The 21480-nt window shown below is 45.5% G+C and overlaps 1 protein-coding gene across 3 annotated transcripts in view; it reads left to right on the forward strand.

Moving 5' to 3' along the window:
- LOC138629892 (uncharacterized) overlaps positions 1-19946 on the forward strand; it is a 44562-nt gene extending 24616 nt beyond the window's left edge. For all 3 annotated transcript variants that reach the window (XM_069713875.1, XM_069713874.1, XM_069713873.1), the window contains 12 exons: positions 1648-1750; positions 1878-1923; positions 3754-3858; positions 7204-7299; positions 7692-7817; positions 7982-8101; positions 8966-9102; positions 10605-10824; positions 10947-11129; positions 11913-12057; positions 12162-13448; positions 14403-19946. In XM_069713875.1, coding sequence (XP_069569976.1) covers positions 1648-1750; positions 1878-1923; positions 3754-3858; positions 7204-7299; positions 7692-7817; positions 7982-8101; positions 8966-9102; positions 10605-10824; positions 10947-11129; positions 11913-12057; positions 12162-13448; positions 14403-17896 — 6062 coding nt within the window. In that variant the 3' untranslated portion in view covers positions 17897-19946. The remainder of the gene's footprint in view (positions 1-1647; positions 1751-1877; positions 1924-3753; positions 3859-7203; positions 7300-7691; positions 7818-7981; positions 8102-8965; positions 9103-10604; positions 10825-10946; positions 11130-11912; positions 12058-12161; positions 13449-14402) is intronic.
- Positions 19947-21480: the final 1534 nt, after the last annotated feature.

Consider the following 21480-nt stretch of genomic DNA (forward strand, 5'->3'; position numbering starts at 1 on the left):
CTGTCTCTCACACACACACACACACACACACACACACACACACACACACACACACACACACACACACACACACACACACACACACACACACACACACACACACACACACACACACACACACACACACACACACACTGTTGCTCATGTCTCTAGTGGCCCCGCTGAGCCTTGGCTCGATTCGTCCTCTCTGTCTGAGCCACGTGCTGCAGCATCTTGTCTGTGAAATACGAATCCTTTGTTTAAAAGCATTTCCAGGCCGATCGGTGTCACATGCATCTGTCCACGTTCAGCTCGGAAGGAACATGAAATATTTCATATGTCGATTAAATAAATCCGAATTATTACAGGATAACCAGATAGAAACAACATGTTGGAGGATGATGATCGTGTAATAGGGGAAGGTAATAGTGGGAGGTCTTGTTTGGATCAGAAGCACAATTTCTGTTTCGCTGCCAGTGAGCCCATTTCAAATTGCAATTTGATTCATTATTTAAATAGTTTTTATTTCAATATTTGTATGGTAGAAACTGAGACCGTGCAAAATATTTTTTCCAATATTCAGCCTGTTAGCATAAACACTAGAAACACCCCTGGCATTCAGTTTCACAAATGCAGAGACATACGCATGTCAAACGTTCCTAATGTTAGTGTCAGTTCATGTCAGTGTAACGTCCTTTCTATAAAAGCTTGATCACAAGTAATTCAATAAAATTTTATTTATATAGCGATAAATCACAACACAAGTTATTTCAGGGCATTTATCATAGTCAAGTAACGTTTACAGCATTATAGAAAGAAACCCAACAATTCAACAATTTCCACGAGCAAAAGCTGGGAAGGGGGAAAAAAAAAAAAAAAAAAAATTTAACAGAAAAGAAAAGCCTCCAACAGTGGGAAAGAAAAGAAAAACTCCTCTATAACAAGAGGAAAAATTCCCATTTTACAGAAAGAAAAACTTCTGATAGCAGAAAGTAAAAACAGGAAAAACATCCTCCGACATCAGAAAAGGAAAAAACTCATTTATAACAGGAAGAAAAACCTCTATGGGTTGGAAGTAAAAAAAAAAAAAACACCTCCCTTTTAACAGGAAGAAACTTTCCACAAAGGGAAGGAAAAACTCCCTTTAACATTCCGCTTTCTACCAGCAGGTGAACTCTCTTTGTTTGGATGATATGGTTCTATAAGATCTCTCAGATAATAAACAGCTTTATACGAGCTTTATAAGTCAGCATCAGCATTTCAGATAAACTTCAGGCGTTTTATTGAGTAATTTGGACACTCCGACGATAAATCCAGCCTCGTTAAACATGTACAGTAAAGGACGGTTTCATCGACGTACGAGGAGCAGGTGGTGACCGTAAATCTCTGCTGGTAAACATCCAACGTAGCTTCACTCCTCAACTCTGTTGACAGCAGACCGACAGATAATGAATAAAGGGGTTCAAGGGTTCAATGATGAGAAGGAGAAACAAAAACAGTTCAGCTGAGAGATTAGATTCGATTCCTGGTTAAAAATTATGCACCGCTGCGAGATGAAAGGAAACGGCTCAAATAAAAGCTACGGTCTGTCACCGGTGTTTCCAGAATGAGTGCGGGCCACTTGAACAGCCTCAGGCGTGACAACACGAGGACATTTTGTGTGTGCAGGTGGTCCTGCAGATGGTCGGCTCGTCCCCGGCGACCAGCTCGTGAAGATCAATAACGTCGCTGTCGATGACCTAACCCCGGAGCAAGCTGCTGAAATAATCAGGTATGCACACACAGCTGCATTCACAAACACACACACACACACACGGGATTGTTGCTACACACATCGCAAAATTACGCAATGCAAATTACATCCGCGCTCACCCAACTTTCCTTTATGTTAATTTCAGGGAGTGTCAAGATACGTTGACGATGACGATCCTCAGAACGATGCTGGTGAGTCTGCTGTATGCAACACACACACAGATACACACACACACACACACACACACACACACACACACACACACACACACACACACACACACACACACACACACGTCACAAAAACACACATTAACTCACAACATCGCCCTTAAGTGGATAATGGATGCTCGTCTCCCAGCAACACTTTCCATTAACTTTAATGTATTTCTTCTTTTCTGTTTTTGATGTAAAAAAAAAAAAACACTCGCACATTCATGTACACACGACTTACATACAACATATGTACAGTGTCTCGATACACGCGGGGAATCCAAAGCGCTGTTATCAACAAAGCCATTAATCAGCTCAGCAGGGAGGCGGGGAAGTCAGGCGTCACCGTTAACAATAATCCTGTCACCAAGGTCCCACCACTCCATCACTGTTACCTGTGAAAAGCATCACAAATTCCCCCCACAGACTCACACTCGGTCTATACCTGTGTGTGTGTGTGTGTGTGTGTGTGTGTGTGTGTGTGTGTGTGTGTGTGTGTGTGTGTGTGTGTGTGTGTGTGTGTGTGTGTGTGTGTGTGTGTGTGTGTGTGTGTGTGTGTGTGTGTGCGTGTGTGCGTGCGTGCGTCTCGGTCCAGGAGGTTGACGTATGTGTTTGCGTTAAGGTGTGACGTTCGATCGGTAAATAAACGTCCGCTCCTCAGCGAGTGTCATCGGCGGCTCTGCTGATGGAAGCATCTTCACCGAGTGATTCACGGCTCGCAACACCGCAGAGAATTCATTACCGAGCGTCGTGGAGTCGGTGTTATTACTCAGAAAATATTCATCTCTGTCGTGCCTCAATGACGGTAACCCGAACATCAGAAGACTTCGTGTCTGTGATACAGATTTTTTTTTTTGTTATCATCAGATTATTTGACTGTTGTGGTGCTTCAATCCAACAACTGTAACTAGTGTTGCAGTCATTAAGACAACAATCTGTTTACAAAACCATGAAGGCAGTTCACATATTAATCCAAATTTATTTGGATGCTTGTGTTTGGGACATTTCTGTTGGAGCCCGACTGATATTTTTTCGGATGTCTAATTTGAATTGGCCTATCAGACATAGATTGATATGTCGCTATCGGCGAGTACTTGGACCACATTGGGAAACAAAAATTAGAGGAGAAAGTGTTTTCTTTTTCATTTTTAATTTCCACAATAAAGTCAAAATTTATGTATAAATATATTATGTTTCCTTAATGTGGCTCTAATTAATCTATCATAAATCACCCATTGGTTTGTGAACTGCCGTTTTGAAGCCTCAAGTTTGGCATTTCAGCCGTCGCCATCTTGGTATTTTGGAGCAGGAAGTGACCATATTTGCACGAGCTGGGGAGGAGGGAGCGGTGATCTGATTGGAAACCAGAGGACATTATGCCCCGCCCACCTATAGCAGAAACCTGACTGCACCACAGGCCCGTCAATCAAACGGACTCGCCCAACTCTAACTTCAAAAGTCTGAACAGAATTCATAAACTTAATTTCTATTACAAACCTGTTGCAAACACATTTTATTTCTCTCCTTTGTTTAGTCCCAAGTATTTCCAGAGTTTCGAAATTCTTTAGTCATTCATAAAACGCTGTTAAGAACAACGACAACGGCAGACGAATGGAATTCAACTTCACTGTTAAATAATCTACTGTTTGGTTAAACTGCAAAATACAAAACAAAAAGCCTCCGACCGTTGATCTTTTCACGTATGTCAGACTTCACCGAAAATACCTGGATCGCATTAAGTGCTAATTAAGCTATAGAAATAGAAACAGGGATAAGACTGACAAACGGTTTGACTTTTCTTTCTCCCAGGGCCCGAAGTCGTCCTTCATCACACCAGAGAAAAGAGCCAAGCTCAGGTCCAACCCTGTGAAAGTCCACTTCGCTGAGGAGGTGGAGGTCAACGGACACTCTCAGGTGAGTGTGAGAATACACGATGGAACTACTCTGCACCTTTAACCCTGCTGGCGTTTGATCCCCTACCTGCTTCCTCAGTGGAAGTTTATGTGTTTGGATGCATTTCCTTGAGATTCAGCACATTAACAACACAAAACCAAGCGTTGTGGACAGATGAATTGATCTATATAAAAAGTCTAAAAGTAGACTAAACTTCTTCTGTTTCGCATCAAATCATCAGACCTTCATTACAAGATTCACAAATCAGTTAATAAAATCCTTTATTTCATTATACTGGTGAAATCAGAGTAAAACTTTGACCCAGTTTTCGAGACTTTTGAGACAAATCCTCAGAGTTTTGTGTTTTGATCAGCTGTACATCAGATGGTTTTGTGGAGTCGTTTCATGGAAAGTTTACTCTGCTAAAGGTTCCCTGTGGAGTTCAACTTCTCGTAACAGTTGTTGTTTGTCTCGTGCAGGAAGATGTGTGCAGTTAGTTGATGCAATACACAGTTCAATTCAGCAATGTGGATGCAAACAACGCTGTTATCGTCTCAGTTTAAATCTAAAGGGGAGCACAAGGGAATAACAAGAGCTGGCACCGAACCTTTGCAACACAGGAAGTCAAAACTTCAAGGAAAGGCCACTGAAACTTTTTTTTTTTTTTTATAGTTTTTATACACTTTATTTAGAAGATATTAATGAAAAATACGTATTTACGGAATCTGTTTAATAGCAGAAAACTGCAGAGATGGAAGCAAATATATGTCAAGGTCTTCAAGGCCAAAATAATAAACAGAAACCCACACAAACAAAAAAATACGAACCTCAATAACACTGTGAAGACAAAAGTTTCATAACTAATCTGAAAACAGGAAGAAAAGGTTGAAATTTACTGAAGAACCTCTACAAGGGTTTCTGGAAGTTAAACAAGAGATAGACAAAGCACTTTTTTCAATTAGTCAGCCGAGGAAATGGATGAGAAAAATCCAAAAAGTTCTACTTGTCGGCTTTTTAATGTAATTTATAATCAATAAATCCCAATGAAAACTAAATAAGCAATTTCAACACTGAATTTTGGGTGTTAAAGATTGAATGGAAATTTATGGCGAAAGAGTTTCTTTTGTTTTTGAGCCAGCCCCTGGTGGCCCTCAGCGGTATTGCAGTTTAAGGCACTTCAGCACCGGCCTCACTTGTCAGACGCAGAAGTTACGTCAAATTTTATATACTGTCTATTGGCCTGAAGAGCTAAAAAAAAAAAAAAAATCTAACATATATATATGTAACAAGAAATAAATCCTTTCATGATCTTGTAAATTATCTCAGTTACGTTTTATACATTTCAAGCATCTTGAGTACCACACACAGTTCTTTAAAAGAAGATTTCTTATCGTCAGCTGTATCTCTGAACTATGACGAGGAGGGTTGGTTTGTAATTGGTTGGTGTTTTTTCCATACTGTATGCAGTTTTTTTTCTTTTATAAGTTTTGTTGGTAAGAGTTCCCATCTTGCCGGCGGATGTGAAAGTAGCTGGTTGAGGAAAACCACAGAGGCTTGAGCGCCCATTACTGATCAGAGAGAAAACACGGATCAATATCTGCCCCATCCTGCGGCCCTTAATGTCTGTGATTACAGGACAATAAGCATCAGATCAGAGATAAAGAGATGGAGGGAGATGATAAAGAAGGAGAAGAGGCATGAAAGGGAGGCGGCGGGATGTGTTCGGCATCGTTAAAAGGCAGAGGAAAAATAAGAAATGGAAAATGGGAGGGTGACGAGGGAGATTTAACCGCTCTCCATTTGATTTCCAAAACATACATTAATGTTGCATTACATCATAATGTCAATCCACAAAAACACTCTAAAATCATAAGAGAATCAGGGCGAGGCGGGGAAAGATGACTCACCGCGGGGAGCCCATCCGGGCCGACAGAAATGGGGCAGAGGAGGTGATGTAAGACGAGATGAGGTTTCTCTTTACATTTATATTAGGCTGTAATGTGCTTAAGTATTATATTCATTACAGTGAATCTGGCTTCTCAATATTTTTAAAAGAAAAAAACACATACTTTTGTGTGTAAAATTTAAGATGCCTGTGAATTATCTGGGGTCTCATCCCTGGCCATCAAATACCAAAAACTGCAACCTTGTGTCCAAAAACGTTAAATGGTATGTAAAAATGTAAATAAAAACAGATCAATTATCTACAAAATGAGTAAACCCGTATTTCATTGAAAATAGACCAAAGACAACATATCAAATATGGAAACTGAGTAATTTTATTGTTTTATGAAAAATATCGGCTCATTTTGAATTTGAAGACAGCAACACGTCTCCAAAAAGTTGGGACAGGGACAACAAAAGACTGGAAAAGTTGTGTAAAGATTACAAAAATAAAATAAACACCTGGTGGAACATCTCACAACTAATTAGGTTAACTGGCAACAGATCAGTAACATGATTGGGTAAAATAAGATCATTTCAGAGAGGCAGAGTCTCTCAGCAATGAAGATGGGGAGAGGTTTACCAGTCTGTGAAAGACTGTGTGGGAAAATAGTGAAAAAATTGAAGAATAGTATTCCTCAAAGAATTTGTGGATTTCATCATCTACGGTTCATAATATCATTCAGAGAATCTGGAGAAATCTCTGTACACAGGGGACAATGCTGAATATTGGATGGTGGTGATCTTCGGGCTCTCGGGCAGAACTGCATTAAAAACAGACACAATTCTGTCGTGGAAATCACCGCACGGGCTCAGGAACACTTCTGAAAACCATCGTCTGTGAACACAGGTCATCGCTGCATCCACAAATACAGGTTAAAACTCTACCATGCAAAGAAGAAACCAGATATAAACATGATCCAGAAACACCGCCGGCTTCTCTGGACCCGAGCTCATTTAAGATGGACTGAGGTAAAGTGGAAAACTGTCCTGTGTTCTGGTGAATCAAAATTTGCGTCCTCCAAGCTAAAGAGGAGAGGGATGATCCAGCTTGTTCTCAGCGCACAGTTAAAAAGCCAGAATCGGTGATGGTACAGGGATGCATTACTGCACATGACATGGGTAGCTCGTACATCCGAGAAGGCACCATTAATACTGAATGATATATATACAGGTTTTGGAGCAAAAGATGCTACCATCTATGTGCAGATCTCTGTGACGCCAGCTTTTACAAAATGGCGGTATTTTACAGCCTTGAATGACAATGGATGTGTATCTGTGGTAAAAAAAAATATGTCAGTAGTATTGCATTTTTCTGTCTTCCCTTTCCCTGTCAGGCTGTTCATTACAATCTCATCGATCCAGCAGGTTTAACAGAACTCACATTTTCATCCGACCTCTGACTCCCCGTTTGGTTTACAGGGGAACTCGCTGCTCTTCTTGCCCAACGTGCTCAAGGTGTATCTGGAGAACGGGCAGACCAAGGCCTTCAAATTTGAGCCCAACACCACCGTCAAGGTACGCGGCAAAAGCAAAGCCCATTATAATTTCCTGAGACAGACACATGGAGTTTCAGAGGGTATGTTCAATGAAGTGCTTTGAAATGCAAAAAGGTTTTTGATTTCTAACTGAATCAAAAAATAAATTCCTGCTCACTTCCTTGTTGATCAAGATATTTAAATCTCAGTCAACTTCATGAATGTGAGTTACTGTGACAGTATAAAGCTTAAAATTAAGCTGTGATTCACTCGCTCCCTCAGTCTGATTTACTTTCCCGGATTTGCCAGCCACTCAAACTTCCTCTTTCTTCTCTGAGACCTCCAAACTCTCAGCTCGGCTCACCTCGGCAAACATACCTCCCGATGTTATTAAATATCGTCTCTGAAGATGTGATTTCCTTTGAACACCAGGACATTGTGATGACACTGAAGGAAAAGCTTTCTCTGAGCCGCATCGAGCACTTCTCCCTGATGCTGGAGCAGCAGCACAGCATCAGCAAACTCTTGCTGCTACATGAGGAGGAGGGAATACAGCAGGTATCAACACACACACACACACACACACACACACACACACACACACACACACACACACACACACACACACACACACACACACACACACACACACACACAGATAACTGCTTTACATGAACACCAACAGCAGGTTTCATACTTTCACCTGTGTTTGTAATGTCCAGGTGGTCCACAAGAAAGAGGCCCACGACTACAGGTGTCTGTTCCGCGTTTGCTTCATGCCCAAAAAACTCCAGACGCTGCTGCAGGACGATCCCACTGCCTTCGAGTACCTCTACTTCCAGGTACACTGTCGCGTTTATTTAAAAGGAAAAACCGCTGATTCGCGGTCACTGCGGCATCAGCAGACACAGAGGGCTCATCACTTTGAAAAGCCTTGGTCAAATCGACGAGGAAAGTTCTGTAAAGTCCAGTTATTGCTGCAGTTGACACATTTCACCACGACGCACAGCAGCAGACTGAAAGCTCAGCGTGTTTGGAAATGTTCTCGCACCTGCCACGTAGGTCTTTAAGATAACGTGGTGTATTTTGTGTTTAACAGGCAAAGTCTCACCTGTAAATACATGACATACAGAAGTGCTTCTTTTCTTTATTTCTGCATGAATATGACTTAAATAGAAAGATCCCTGTTCTTTAAATAAAACAGACACTTGATTGAAAACACCTGACACTCATTTCACCTTTAAATTAACTCCAAATCCTGGAGGTTCACATACTTTTTCCACTAACAGATATTAAATATTGGATCATTTTCCTCGATTAATAAATGACTACTTTAATATTTTTGTCTTCTTTGTTTAATTAGGTTCTCTTCATCAACTTTTTAATCATGTTTTACATCTTATTTATGTAGAAGTATAATGAATTCTGAAGGGTTCACAAACTTATTTAGGAACCACTGTAACATGAGTGAAAGAAACTTTCTGCTCAGTGTCGACTTTTAGGAACAAAAAGCCAAGTTGGTGCCCGTTTTTAGCACTAAACTTCCTGATGTTGTTCAGGATATTTATCTCAATGAAATCTGTCGTTACACCGAGGCTGATCCCGAATCTGCACAAAACCTTACAGTGATTATCAGACTTTTTACAGATGATTCTGTCATTGTTTTTACTATTTGTGTTGTTGTTTACTGTGTGTGTGTCTGTCAGGGAGTGAACGACGTGCTGCAGGAGCGCTTCGCCATCGAGATGCGGTGTAACACGGCCTTGCGACTCGCTGCGCTGCACATCCAGGAGAGGCTGGCGAGCTGTGGACAGTCACCGAAAACCAACCTGAAGATGATCACGTGAGACCCATTTTACGTCATACGTGTGTCCTATGATTCAAACTGCAGTGAACACAGGACATCACTTGTCATGTTGTCACGTTGGAGATGCCTGTTGCCACGGCGCCAAAGTTCAGGTGATTTGCAGCGAAGGTTTTCCCTCAGAGGCCTCAGAACGTCACAGTAGAACCAGCTAACGGACCGCTAACAACGCAAAGAACCAGCTAACAAAGTTACCAACAACCCTCAGACGCTCAGAAGGTCCCAGTGGAACTCGCTGTTGACAGTCCGACTCCGGGGGACGAATTCACGGTTGCACAATCCCGCCAACGTCAAAGAAAACCCACCCGGTGTCTCCTGACCTGACGCGCCTTCTTCGGTCTCGGACGGTGACAAAGAGGCGTCTTTGAATTTATTGATGCAGCCTCGTACAGTTTATTTAAACTGAACATAATTTTGTTTTTCACTTCTATTATTAGACTCACAAGTTTTTCCAGACTGACTGAGTGTGTTTGAAATATTTATCCAAAAAGGCATCGTAAATTAACGGTGCTCTAAAATATACAAACACAATGATGCAATGTTCCAGGGGATTGAAGGTTGGTCTCCCCGCTGCAGACACCCAAACTTCTAGCACAGATAAACAAACAATAAAAAAAAAAAAACTGTTTACATTTCACACCGAATCGTTTTCCCGTCACACATGCACACTGCATGTCATGTATACATACAAAGACAGGTGGGGTTCAACATTTTAAACTTACAGTATGTTTATGTCAGGAAAGTATGCAGAGCCTGTTACATGAATTTAATATTAAAACTGCAGCCATGTAGCACTCAGTCTTTTTAGGTGTTTTCCAATAAAAGAAATTCCCTCAGAGCCTCCATAGCTTCTGTAGATGAAACGCTGGTAGGCTTTTTATTGTAAAACAAGGGCTCTTCCCTTCATTAAGATTGGAGACACACATAAAGTGTGTATAAACATGTTCGTCGCTTCAGGCTCTGAAAAATGAGGCCAATGCAGAAGTGCCTTAAGCTGCAATACCGCCGAGTGCCAGTAGAGGTTGGCTCCGAAAAGCCTCCATAGACTCCCATTCAACTTCTCTCATGAAATCCTAATTCCATAAAAAGATTTGCAAGAGTTATCTCGGTGTTGTTAGCTAAAGTCTCCCCTTCTTATTCGTTTTCTGGCCGTCCAACTGAAAATAATCCCGTTATTAATTAGAAAATAAGCTTCAGTTTTTTTGGGGGGGGCGTGTCTGTTTGATTGACAGGCATGTGCTGCAGCTATCAGTGGGTGGGATGTAGTATCGTCAGGTTTCACGGGTTTCCAGGTTGGTTAAGAAGATGAGATGAGCTTTTATTTTCAAACTGACACAGGAAGTTGCAGCATTTGGCCGAACACTCGTGTAAATGTCCCCACAGTTCCGATCTAATCCAAACTGTGTTGAAAATCCTTTTCAGCTCCCTGATAGTAATGTACTCACACTGAGACCCTTTAAATCTGTGTTTGTTCACTCCAGGAAGACCTGGGGCATCGAGAACTTTGTGTCGTCCACCTTGCTGAGGAACATGCGGGAGAAAGACCTGAGGAAGGCTATCAGCTACCACATGAAGAAGAGCCAATCACTCCACGACCCCAAGCAGAAGGGCGTGTCCGTGGATCAGGCGCGCATCAAATACCTGGAGGAGCTGAGCGACCTCAAGTCATTCGGAGGGAAATCCTTCAGTGCCACCATGATGGTGAGGTTTGATCTGAACGTGTATACTGTATATGTTTGATTGATTGTGGTTTGAACCCTCTTCTTCCTCAACGCTGTCTCCGCCTCCTCCTCCTCTCTGACCTGCCTCACCCCACCCCTCAGCTCCAGGACCGCGAGTCGATGGTGACCCTGCTGGTGGGAGCGCGGTACGGCGTGAGTCAGGTGGTCAACCACAAGCTGAGCATCCTGACCACGCTAACCGAGTTCACCTGCATCACACGCATCGAGCTGCTGCCTGAGTCCGACAAAGTCAGCCTGGTCAAAATATACCTGCAGGACATCAAGGTGAGACACACACACACACACATACACAGAAGTCTACAACCATTGTCCGCTCGTTAATCGATCACATTGATAGAATCGTTCTCTTGGACACGTTAAAAAATAAATAAATAATAAAAACCGCTGAAGTAAATCACTGCATACTTAATAAGACAAAGGTGCTGGTGCAGGAGTTGGTGTGCAGACTAAACAATCCAGGAGATAAAAATGGGGGGGAGCCTGTGCAGGTTATCAGTTTATCAGAGTGACAAGCCGACCTTGGACTCTGCAGATGAGGAAATGCAGGATCTGTGAAAGTTAAACCGGCTTCCAGAGAAAATTTAAATGTCTGAATTTCTGCGAAAAAAGTTATTTTAAAAGTGTGTTAAAATCTGAAGTCCACAAATCAAATCTTGGGTATGGGTCTTTGGTTCCTAAAGGTGAGAGTGCAGTACGTGCAGTAGAGTCATAATTACATCATCTACCCCCCCCCTAGAGGCTTGACAGGCAAATTGCAGGGGCTCCATGAGGCGCTGTATTATTCGGGTTTTTTTACGCTGTTTTTACGGCATATTTTAACGAAGCGGACCAGCGAGTCGCTTCTTGGATGCTGCTGAGCCGCGCCGTTGTGCTTCTGGTGGAATCCATTAGCGTCGGCCTTTAAAATTTGTTTACATTACTTTGTTTCCTCTCTTGTAAACAATGTGCGGACTTCAGTTACAACTGCACGTTAATTGTTTGTTGAGTGCTGAACTTACATTTCCTGTCTCATGTCTTACCGTCTTGTCTTCTTTCTCTTGCACGAAGCCCATCACGCTCCTGCTGGAGTCGGCGGCAGCGAAGGACATGTCCTGCCTGATAGCAGGCTACTGTCGAGTGTTCGTTGACCCCAGCCTCAACATCTTTCCCTGGATAGACGACTCCAAGAAGCACCGAGTATCTGCCGAGGAAGGTGCGAAGAAAATGAACATTTAGAGTCGTGTTCAGCCATGAAATGCCGAACGCCTCCCACCTGTATGTTCTAACGTGTGTTTTACCGTGGCTGCGTGTTCGCAGGTTACGTGTCACGGCGTGGCAGCGACTCAGACAACTCCTCGGACCAGGACACGGACGCGCTGGTCAACCTGGTGTCCCACGACGATAGGCCCTGCCCTCGCTTCAGGTCCTCATCCGACCCGGACGGACGGAAACGAAAAGACAGGGACAGACGGAGGAACAGAGACGGCAAAGACAAACCCTGGGAGGGTAAAAAACTGAAAGAAGAAAAGGATGCCGACAACGAGAAGGGAAAGTCTCCGCTAGGCAAGAGCGGAGAGGACGCCGAGCAGAAGAAGGAGACGGAGAGAGTGCAGGACGGTGGGTGGACAACAAGCTACGACTCGAGGAGACAAGTTGGACAAAAAGGGAAGACTGGCAGTGGCGGACCGATGCCGGCAGCGGAGGAGCAGCCGTCGGTATCCGAAGCATCAGATTCATGTCACACTGACTCTCGTGTCATCACCAGCCCGTCCATCGACTCTCTCGACGCCCTGGAGGAAGACGACCTCATCTCATGCTCCTCTTCCTCCGTCCGTCACAACGCTCCCTCGCAGACCCACGCCTGCGTCCACTCAGCCCTTCAGCTGCACCCGTACTCCCACGGACACGTCCAGCCGCAACTCCTCACCCCTCCGCCTTCTCACTCCCACCCTCTGCTCCACCTCGCGGCTCACGACCAAGGAGGAAGAGGAGGAGGCCGCAGGAGGTCGGGCGACGGAGCCGACCCCCAGCTCCTCTCGCCCACCTCCGCCTCCTCTCAGACGTGCTCCAGTAACCTCTGCTCCGACGACAGCTCGCTGTGCTTCGCCGAGCTCTCCCGCCTCGTGGACTTCCTGCCGAGCCCTCCGGAGGCCAGCGAGGAGGATGACGAAGAGGAAGAGTTGAGGAGGAGGAGGAGGAAGATGATGCGGGAAGTGGACGAGGCGATGAGGAAGGCATGTGAAGAGGGAAGCGTCCGGAGGGGGGGCGGGACTGACGAGGCTCCGCTCTCCCCGTCTCCGTGCTCCCCTTCCTCCCACATGGACTTTGTGTTCAACTTCGACCAAAGCGACCCTCGCTGCTACTACAACCTCTGCTCCAACATCACCCCCGACAGCGCCCGCAGCCTCCCCCACACCCTGCAGCAGGAGGTGGAGGAGGTGGAAGAGGAGGCGGTGAAGGCGGTGAAGGCTGAAGACCTGGAGCCGGTCCCCATCCTCCATCCGCCGCCCGGCTTCGGGGACAGCAGCTCTGACGAGGAGTTCTTCGACGCCAGGGATCGCTTCACCTCGCCAGAAGACCTGACCTCGGGGGCCGAGCCCACAGGTGATGTCGTTTTTATGGTGACACTGATCACAAGAAATGTCTTTCATTTTCAGAGTGGTCCAAAATAAAGGCTGTAAGTTCGGATTGTGCTGCCATCTAGTGGCTGAAGAAGTAATACAGCAGAGCAATGTAACATCAGCCAGAGACCACACCTAACAGTGATGCTGGCTGCAAACATTCAGGCTGCTCCGACACTCCTGCAAGAGAAGATTCAACCATTACACTTACAAATATGATTATATACACTTTAATACAAATTGCAGGTACTTTACTTGTGTTTTTTCATATTGTGCTGCAGGACTTTATGTCCAAGTTATCAGAGTTATTAGAAGCATAAACCTTAAAGCATTAAGTGATACAAAACTGGACATTTCATTGAGTAAGCATTTTTTTGTCTGTTTATTTCTATGAAGGTATTTTTTTGCCTTTTTATGAAGAAGAAAAAAATGTCTTGCACTGCAATCAGAAATCAAGTTCGTAAGAGAAAAATATATAAACTTAGGGTAAAAGTATTGCAAACCAATTTGCTCTTAGTTTTGTTAGTTTTCGTGACAGAATTGAAAACCAAACACGAAAGGTTTTTGACTCGCCACCAAAAGTTTTTGATTTGCAACCAACCAAGTTGAGTTTCATAAGCAATATATTGAATTCTGTGACCAAAATCAACGAAATCTTGTTTGCAATCCAAAAAATTATATTCTCCGTTTGTGTATTTTTACTTAAAAACCTGATTTTTATTTGCAGTACAAGAAACATGTTCTCAAAACTTTTTTTTTGTTGTTTTTTTGCTTGCATAATAAAGAAACAAAAATACCTTCATATATTTCCTGCTTCTGTTCACTGTTCAGAGATTACATGAAGAATTTGTTGATTTTCTTAGACGTAAAACAGTTCTCTGTGATCTACACTGAGCTTTCTAACATGTTTGGCTGATCCTTTTTTCCTACGTTGCAGATATTTGCACAGAGCTGAATCTGGATTTGCTCAGCTCGCTCAGCCTCAGTGACATCAGAGTCTGTGTGGTGGACGCAGACAAAGAGGGAAACGCAGGAGAGGACAGAAAAGAAGGAGACGAGGAAGGGGGAGGCAGCGAAACGCTGTTCCAGTTCAGAAAAAGATCCCGCAAGCGGCGTTCCTTCATGGAAACTGATTATACCTCCAGAGTGTCCTATCCCGAGTCTGATCCAGAACCGAAGCAGGACACGGCCTCCAACAGGCTTCATAAAAACCTGTCGGCAGAAGTCGGCGATGCCCAGATGCTCAGTTCAGATCCCGAACCCTCAGAGCAAACCCAGAATCCCAGTCCTACTGTCTCCTCGCTCACTCACTCTGAAGGGGAGCCGTCTCAACTCGAGTCCAAACCCATCCTGTCGAAACTCAGCTCGCGTGGACCAGGTTCTCTTCCTGGATCGGGCTCGCGTGAACAGAGCAGAGACGCAAAGTCTCCCGCCAGAACCAGGAAGCAGGAAATGGAGATGGAACCCGACGCGATGGAATCCAAATCGGTCACAGATGTGGTGAAGGCAGCGTCTCCTACCATCACCGTCGTCCGCTGCCGGGTGGACCCCGACGGGAAGGAGAGTGCCGACCGGAGGGGGGACGGAAAGGAGGAAGGGGAGGGGGAAGAGGAGGAAGAGGAGGAGGAGGAGGAGGAGCCAACCGGTGTAACTGGGAATGGGCCTTTCACGTATCATATGTTCCTGCCAGAAACCATCGAGGAGGAAGGTGAGAATGAAGAAGAGAAGAAAGAGGCGGAGGGAGGATACTCATTCAGTTCAAAGAAGCCGCTCAGATCTGCTGGCAGGCAGCCAGAGGCCAACACACCGCCGACAGGTGTAGCAGAGGTGAATAAAAAGGCCGGTAACGGCCTTTTGGTGTCTCATTTTAATGCCCCAAAGATAAAGACCCGTCCAGAGGAATACAGGTTAGGAGGCGTGCTTAAAAAGCCAAACCGTCCATCGTTTTCACCGCCTCCTCCCCCGCCGTCAACCCCGCTACCTCCGGTACCTCACGAATCCCAAAGTGGCTGTTTGGAGATGGAAAACACGGCAACCTCGAACAAAGTCCCCGTTTTAAACCACAAGGAACATCGTGCAGCCCAAAATCCGGAGACGAGCAGTCACTCCACCAAAGCACAGTCACTCGTAGAAGTCGCGACCGGGGTCAAAGACGAGGAAGCGATCGGTGTCGCCGCTTCTATCGTGAGCACCAGCGACAGCACCAATTCAGACAATGTGTTTGATGACGACGACGACGAAGCGAGGAATTCCGTTGTTTTTTGTTCAAGCGACAAGAGCGAAGACAGGACTGTGGACAAGAAGTGCAGCGTCGGCGCTAATTCAGCCTCAGCCGGTAAAGGCGAGTCACAAATCAGTAGCGACTCTGAACCCCATGAAAAGATTCATTCTGTAAATTCTGATTATACTCGCGCTATAAACTCGATCACGGCGAAGCTTGGCGCCGCAACAACCGCCACATCGCCCACGTTTAATTCAGATGGTAGCTTGAAAAGCGAGGTCGCTCTTCTGAATGCCTCGTGTTCCGATCTAAACAAACCCGGAGACGATTCCACCGAGCCAAGTGCTGAATCGAAAGAAAGTTTAGCCAGTCCGAGCTCAAGTAAGGCAAACAAGCCTGCGGTCCACAATCTATCCAAAGATCCTCCTTCTCCGACTCACTTCTTCTTCCAGACCTGTTCGCCGACCATCATGGGCCGATTGTCCGCCTCGACGCTTCGGGGGAAGATTCAACAGCTGCCCCTTTATTTATCGCGCTCCCAAGAAACCATTAATCAAGTCGGGGTTGGGAACGTCGCCCAGAGTCCCTCTGAGGACAGCGCTAAGGCCAACGCAGAGATCACCATCAAAGTCACGGACGTCGACGACGTAACACAAACTATAGACCCGGGCACGACTGCTGAATCTGCCGAGTCGGACGATTCGGATACGACGGTCACCGGATCGGAGGTGGACGGGGAGTTTTTTGTTGAAATAACCTCAGCATCCACTTGTGTTTCAGGGTCGGAGCCAAAGGAAGTGAGCTCTCAGCTGCCCGTCCAAACTGAGCCCAAACCTCAACATCGAAATCAGCTTCTGTACTCTGGACCGGGCAAGAACACACCGGGTCCAATAACGGAGCCGCCCGCCTCCATAGTGAGCCTCCTCCAAAGAGATGCCGCCGGCTTAAAGATAGACACGCCCGGTCCTATAAAAGACACTCCAGAACCAAACATCAAAGTCACGAGTCCAGATGAAGACGTCGCTGGTTGTAAAACGAGCAATCAGTCACCTTCCATTCCCGCGCCGATAGTGGTGACCACACAGAACCTAAACGGTCCTTTTCACGGTCAGTCGCACAAAATACGAAGGACCAGTAGCGACAGGCCTTTGATTGGTCTTTGCAGGCCTTCAGAGCCGAATTCGGACTCGTCGAAAACGCCCTCCTCGGGCTGCAGAGTGTTCACCATCTGCGAGGATCCGTCCCAGACGAAGACCCCGGCCGCGGTCGGGTCCACTCCACCCCTGAAGCCCGACTTCAGTTGCGGTTCCGTGCTGGCGTCCGGATGCGAGTCGCTCGTAGAAGGAGTGCAGGTGCCGCTGGACGCCTGCGGCTGCCCGGCGGTTTATTCCAACTGCTTCAGCGGGGGGGACAGCTTCGACGACGAGCTGACGGTGTACGAGTTCTCGTGCCGCTCACAGAGCAGCGGCGACGTAACCCAAACATCCGGCGATCTTCCTCTCATGACCTCTTCCCCCATTCACTCCTTTCTCCCCACCTCCTCCTCCGCCCATTCTCCGTCCTTCCCGCGCTCCGTCCTCTTCTCCTCCTCCACCTCCGAGCTCAGCCCTCTCCTCTCACCGCTGTCCGACGCCTCGGATTCTTTCGCGCCTCAAACGCACAAGGACACCATCAGTCGGCTGGGTCACCAGCGCTACCCGGAACCCCCCGCGGGCTTCCAGGTGCTCCGCGTCGACGTGGACCAGCTCCTTTCCATCCTGGAAGGCAGCGGCGCCGACCGATCCGCGGGCACTCACGGAGGTCGCCACCCGAGGGACACCTGTCCCGCCCACTTCACGGAGAACAAGAGGGTGCTGCAGATGGAGGCCCGGCGGCTGATGTCCGGCTGCCAGAAGGTGGTGGGGATCGGACAGAGCCCCGAGGAAATGCTTCACTCCCTGGCGGACAGTTTCCGGACCCTGGTGGAGTTGGCGGGCGTGTGCCTCTGGTTCTCGGGTTGCAGCCGGTGCGACCGGAGGAACGCGGAGGCGGTCGCAGGCCTGGCAGACGTGGCCCGCTCATTCAGGGACTTCTGTCTGGCGGCGGAGCGAGCCAGCAGCAAACGCAGCTGCCAGGACCTGAGCACCAAGCTGCTCGCCAAACAGTGCACGGCGCTCACCGCCTCCGTCTTCTGCCTCACTCAGCTGTTCCGCACCCTCACCGCACTATGAGTGGCCCGCGACCTCTGAGGACTTTGCAGTGACCTTCAAGCAACCTGCGGCGCGCAGCCCCACGTGCACGAGGTCGCCAGGGAGCCCCGTGGGTGTGGGCGGGGTCTGGCCCGGGACAGTCGGCATGTTGAGCCTGAGGCGAGGTTGCCCTGGGAGTTCCATCGAATGATCACAGAAACTCTCGACGTCATCGAGCCAGCTGGCACTTTTTCGTGCGGCTGAACGCGGGCGGAGATCGTCGAGGCGCGCGTGGCGACGGACTTTGTGCCGCACACATACTGTAGCCCACAAACCAGATAGCGAGCCAACAACCGGACTGCAGAGTGGTGCGAGCTGCAAAAAGCAGAAAGCCCCTTGCATTCCAGTATTGAGGAACTGATGTACTTGAATGTATTCATTGTTACCTATTGAGTTTATTTATTGGAGGATTTATTTAATTGCTACAGTGTGTCTGAGTAAAGCAAGGAATGTCAAGGAAGGAAGAAACTTGGAAATGTTTACAGGCAAAGCTTTAGACTGAAGAGTATCGTCAAAGTAGTCGGCCTTTTACACACATACACAAGCACAAACACTCATCGGTTCATACACAGGCCTTCGGTTCAACTGACCGACCGCGGTACGATGACTTAACTCTCAACTAGCGACCGGGAACACGGCGTTTTACCGATGCTCATCTACTGTACCTGAACGCTCTCCGGGCCGGCAGAGAGGACTTTTTTGAATGTTACTGTTTACAAAAAACCAAAAACTAGCGCGAGAAAACGATTTGATCGAATCAAGCCTGAAGCTGTTTGCCATTTTATAAACCCTAGTAGCGGAACGCTGATGTATGCGCATTATATGATTTTATGAAACAACAGTTCGGATGAGGTCGCAGTCGTTTACACGTCCTCGTTTTTGCACAGACATTTTTGCTAGGATTTATGGGAACGTATGACATTTGCCAGCTTTTATTTCCGTTTTATTTTGTCACCACTTCCTCCCTCCACCTGCAGTGAAAAGACGAAACCTTCCGGTGCATGGTGACGCTGCTCTCAACCCCGTTTACTTCCATACGATTATTTATTTTTCTATCTAGTACAAACGAGACCATTGAGAACAACAATCTCCCGTCTAAAGGGAGATACTTTAACGACTGATATTTATGGTAAGTTACATACTTTTATGAGAATTTTGGAGTTTTAAAACCTGCACACCTCCGTTTGAGCTCTGGGGACGGTCAGAAAAGACGGACTTTGGATAAACTGTCCTTTACACTAAGTGCATTATTACAACAGATTTCCCAGTATGACCACAGATTTCCCAGTATGACCACAGATTTCCCAGTATGACCTCACATAGTAGTAAAACCAGTGACGGAATTTGGCCCCAGACGGTGCAGGATTACAGTATGCACTCCTGTTGACTAAATGTATGAGCTTTGACTGACACTTTGTGTGGGCGGGTCTTCGAGAACGTCGGTCAAACGGATCCGGTCGTCTGTCGACAGCCTCTCGTCTTCGACACGTTCGTCACAGAATCATGTACAACACTGATTTGCTTGAGAGCTTACTATTGTGGATAAGCTGTTGTACTTCAGCATTTTCACCTGGAATGTTTCTTAAAATAGAAAATTTAAAAAAAGGCTTGATGCACACTGGACCTGCATGTTCACTGGAGAAACTGTTACCAGACGTAAATTCACCACGACAGTGCTGGGAACACAATATATTGCAAACAGTGTTTATCTTTATATTTACAATGGCGACTGAAACACTTTATTTCTTCACTCGTCCTGTTTTGTTCCATATGGTTGCAACTGAATATGATTTTACTGTATTTGAGTCCCAGTTTGCAGCAGAGAAGCACTGAATTTACTTTGACCAGGATCGCCGTGTGGAAATTGCCCCAAACAAAGGATCTCATATGTGCTCACGAAGCATGCCGTTAAAAGCCATAAAATGCATTGTTGTTTCATCAGGGATTTTATCTGTGAATGACTGAATGATGATGTCTGCTCTTGCTTTGTAATGCTCAACTCCCACCAATTAAAAACAACGTTAAGATCTTCTTTCCTTAACTCCTTTATTGCTGATCCACCTCTGATTTATCCTTCTGCCAACCGGAGAATCGTGTGCAGATTTTACTTCTCAGCACAAATGGAAAGAAGTCTTTAATCTGCCGACAGAACAATGTTATTATCGGCCGCTTCAGAGAGAGGGCAGTACCTAAAAACATGCACCAGCGTAATTGAAATGCCACCTCAGCATCTTTTTTACGTGGCTGCATTAAACTGTTTTACCAGTAGAGGGCAGAATCATTTAAAAGCAAACAGCAGTGACACTTGAAGAAAGCCTGAGTGCTGCTCCATATAAACAATCGGCTGCAACGTGCTGAAACAATGAACATGAGCACTGAAACATACCTTCACTTTGTTCAAGTAACTATTTAGATTATACTGGGTAAAATGTAAAAAAAAAAAAAAACAGACTGCGATGATTTACAAAACATGTAAACCCATATTTAATTGAAAATAGACCAAAGACAACATATCAAATGTTGAAAATGAAATTTTATTGTTTTATGAATTTGATGGCAGCAACATGTTTCAAAAAAGTTGGAACGGTCAACAAACGACTGGGAAAGTTATGTAAAGCTAAAAAAAAAAAAAAAATACCTGGTGGAACATCTCACTACTAATTAGGTTAACTGGCAACAGATCAGTAACATTATTGGGGATTAAAAAAAATAGCATCACAGTCTCATAGCAGTGGAGATGGGGAAAGTGTTCACCACTCTGTGAAAGACTGCAGACCACTTAATTCAATTTAATTAAATGTGGGTTTACATGATTTGCAAATCGTCACAATCTGTTTGTATTTTTACGCTTTTTTGACAACCTTTTTAAAAGCCGGAGTTTTTGGAGCCAGCCTCTAGTGGTCCTCGGTGGTATTGCGATTTAAGGTCCTTCCACAGTGGCCTCGATATCTAGACCCCAAAGCTAACTTTACTTTTATGCTTCATTTAAATGGAACTCGTGAGCTTGTGGTTAAAACATGGGAACTCGTGTGCAAAATGTAAGGTTCTGACGTTGACAATACCACAAGAGAGTTCATATGGACTATTCGGTAAATACAGAAAATTGATGAAGAAAAAAATTATTTTAACATTAAATTTATGACACTGATAATTGTGCAAAACGTGAAAGGAGTCGTTCTGAGGCCACTCTGTTCTTGTCAGCATCCACAATGCATTTTGAATAGCCAGAATTACATTACAGATATCCAACATTAAAATTATGACTCGTACCAATTGACCTGAGGCCATCTCAAAATGGGAGTTTTTTTTCAATCGTAATAATTCTGGATATAAAAAAAAATTGAATTGTGCATATGTGAAATTAAAAGCCCAATACACATGAATAGCAAAAGTGACGTCACGTTTCGAGGAAGAACGACGTTGTGGACATCTGACGTATATTTTGACGAGAAGAAGCGAACTTTTCTAAAGGCTCGTCTTTCCGTCTGCATGACGTCAGGACAGCGACATGTGGGCTATAAACCCTCCCTTGTGTATAATGTTGCTGCCGGTTGCAGCATGTTGTC

The sequence above is a fragment of the Brachyistius frenatus genome, unplaced genomic scaffold (genome assembly GCF_029030835.1).
Source record: "Brachyistius frenatus isolate BFR_SWC_R1_liver_20210118 unplaced genomic scaffold, ASM2903083v1 Contig_123, whole genome shotgun sequence".
Classification (NCBI taxonomy): domain Eukaryota; kingdom Metazoa; phylum Chordata; class Actinopteri; family Embiotocidae; genus Brachyistius; species Brachyistius frenatus.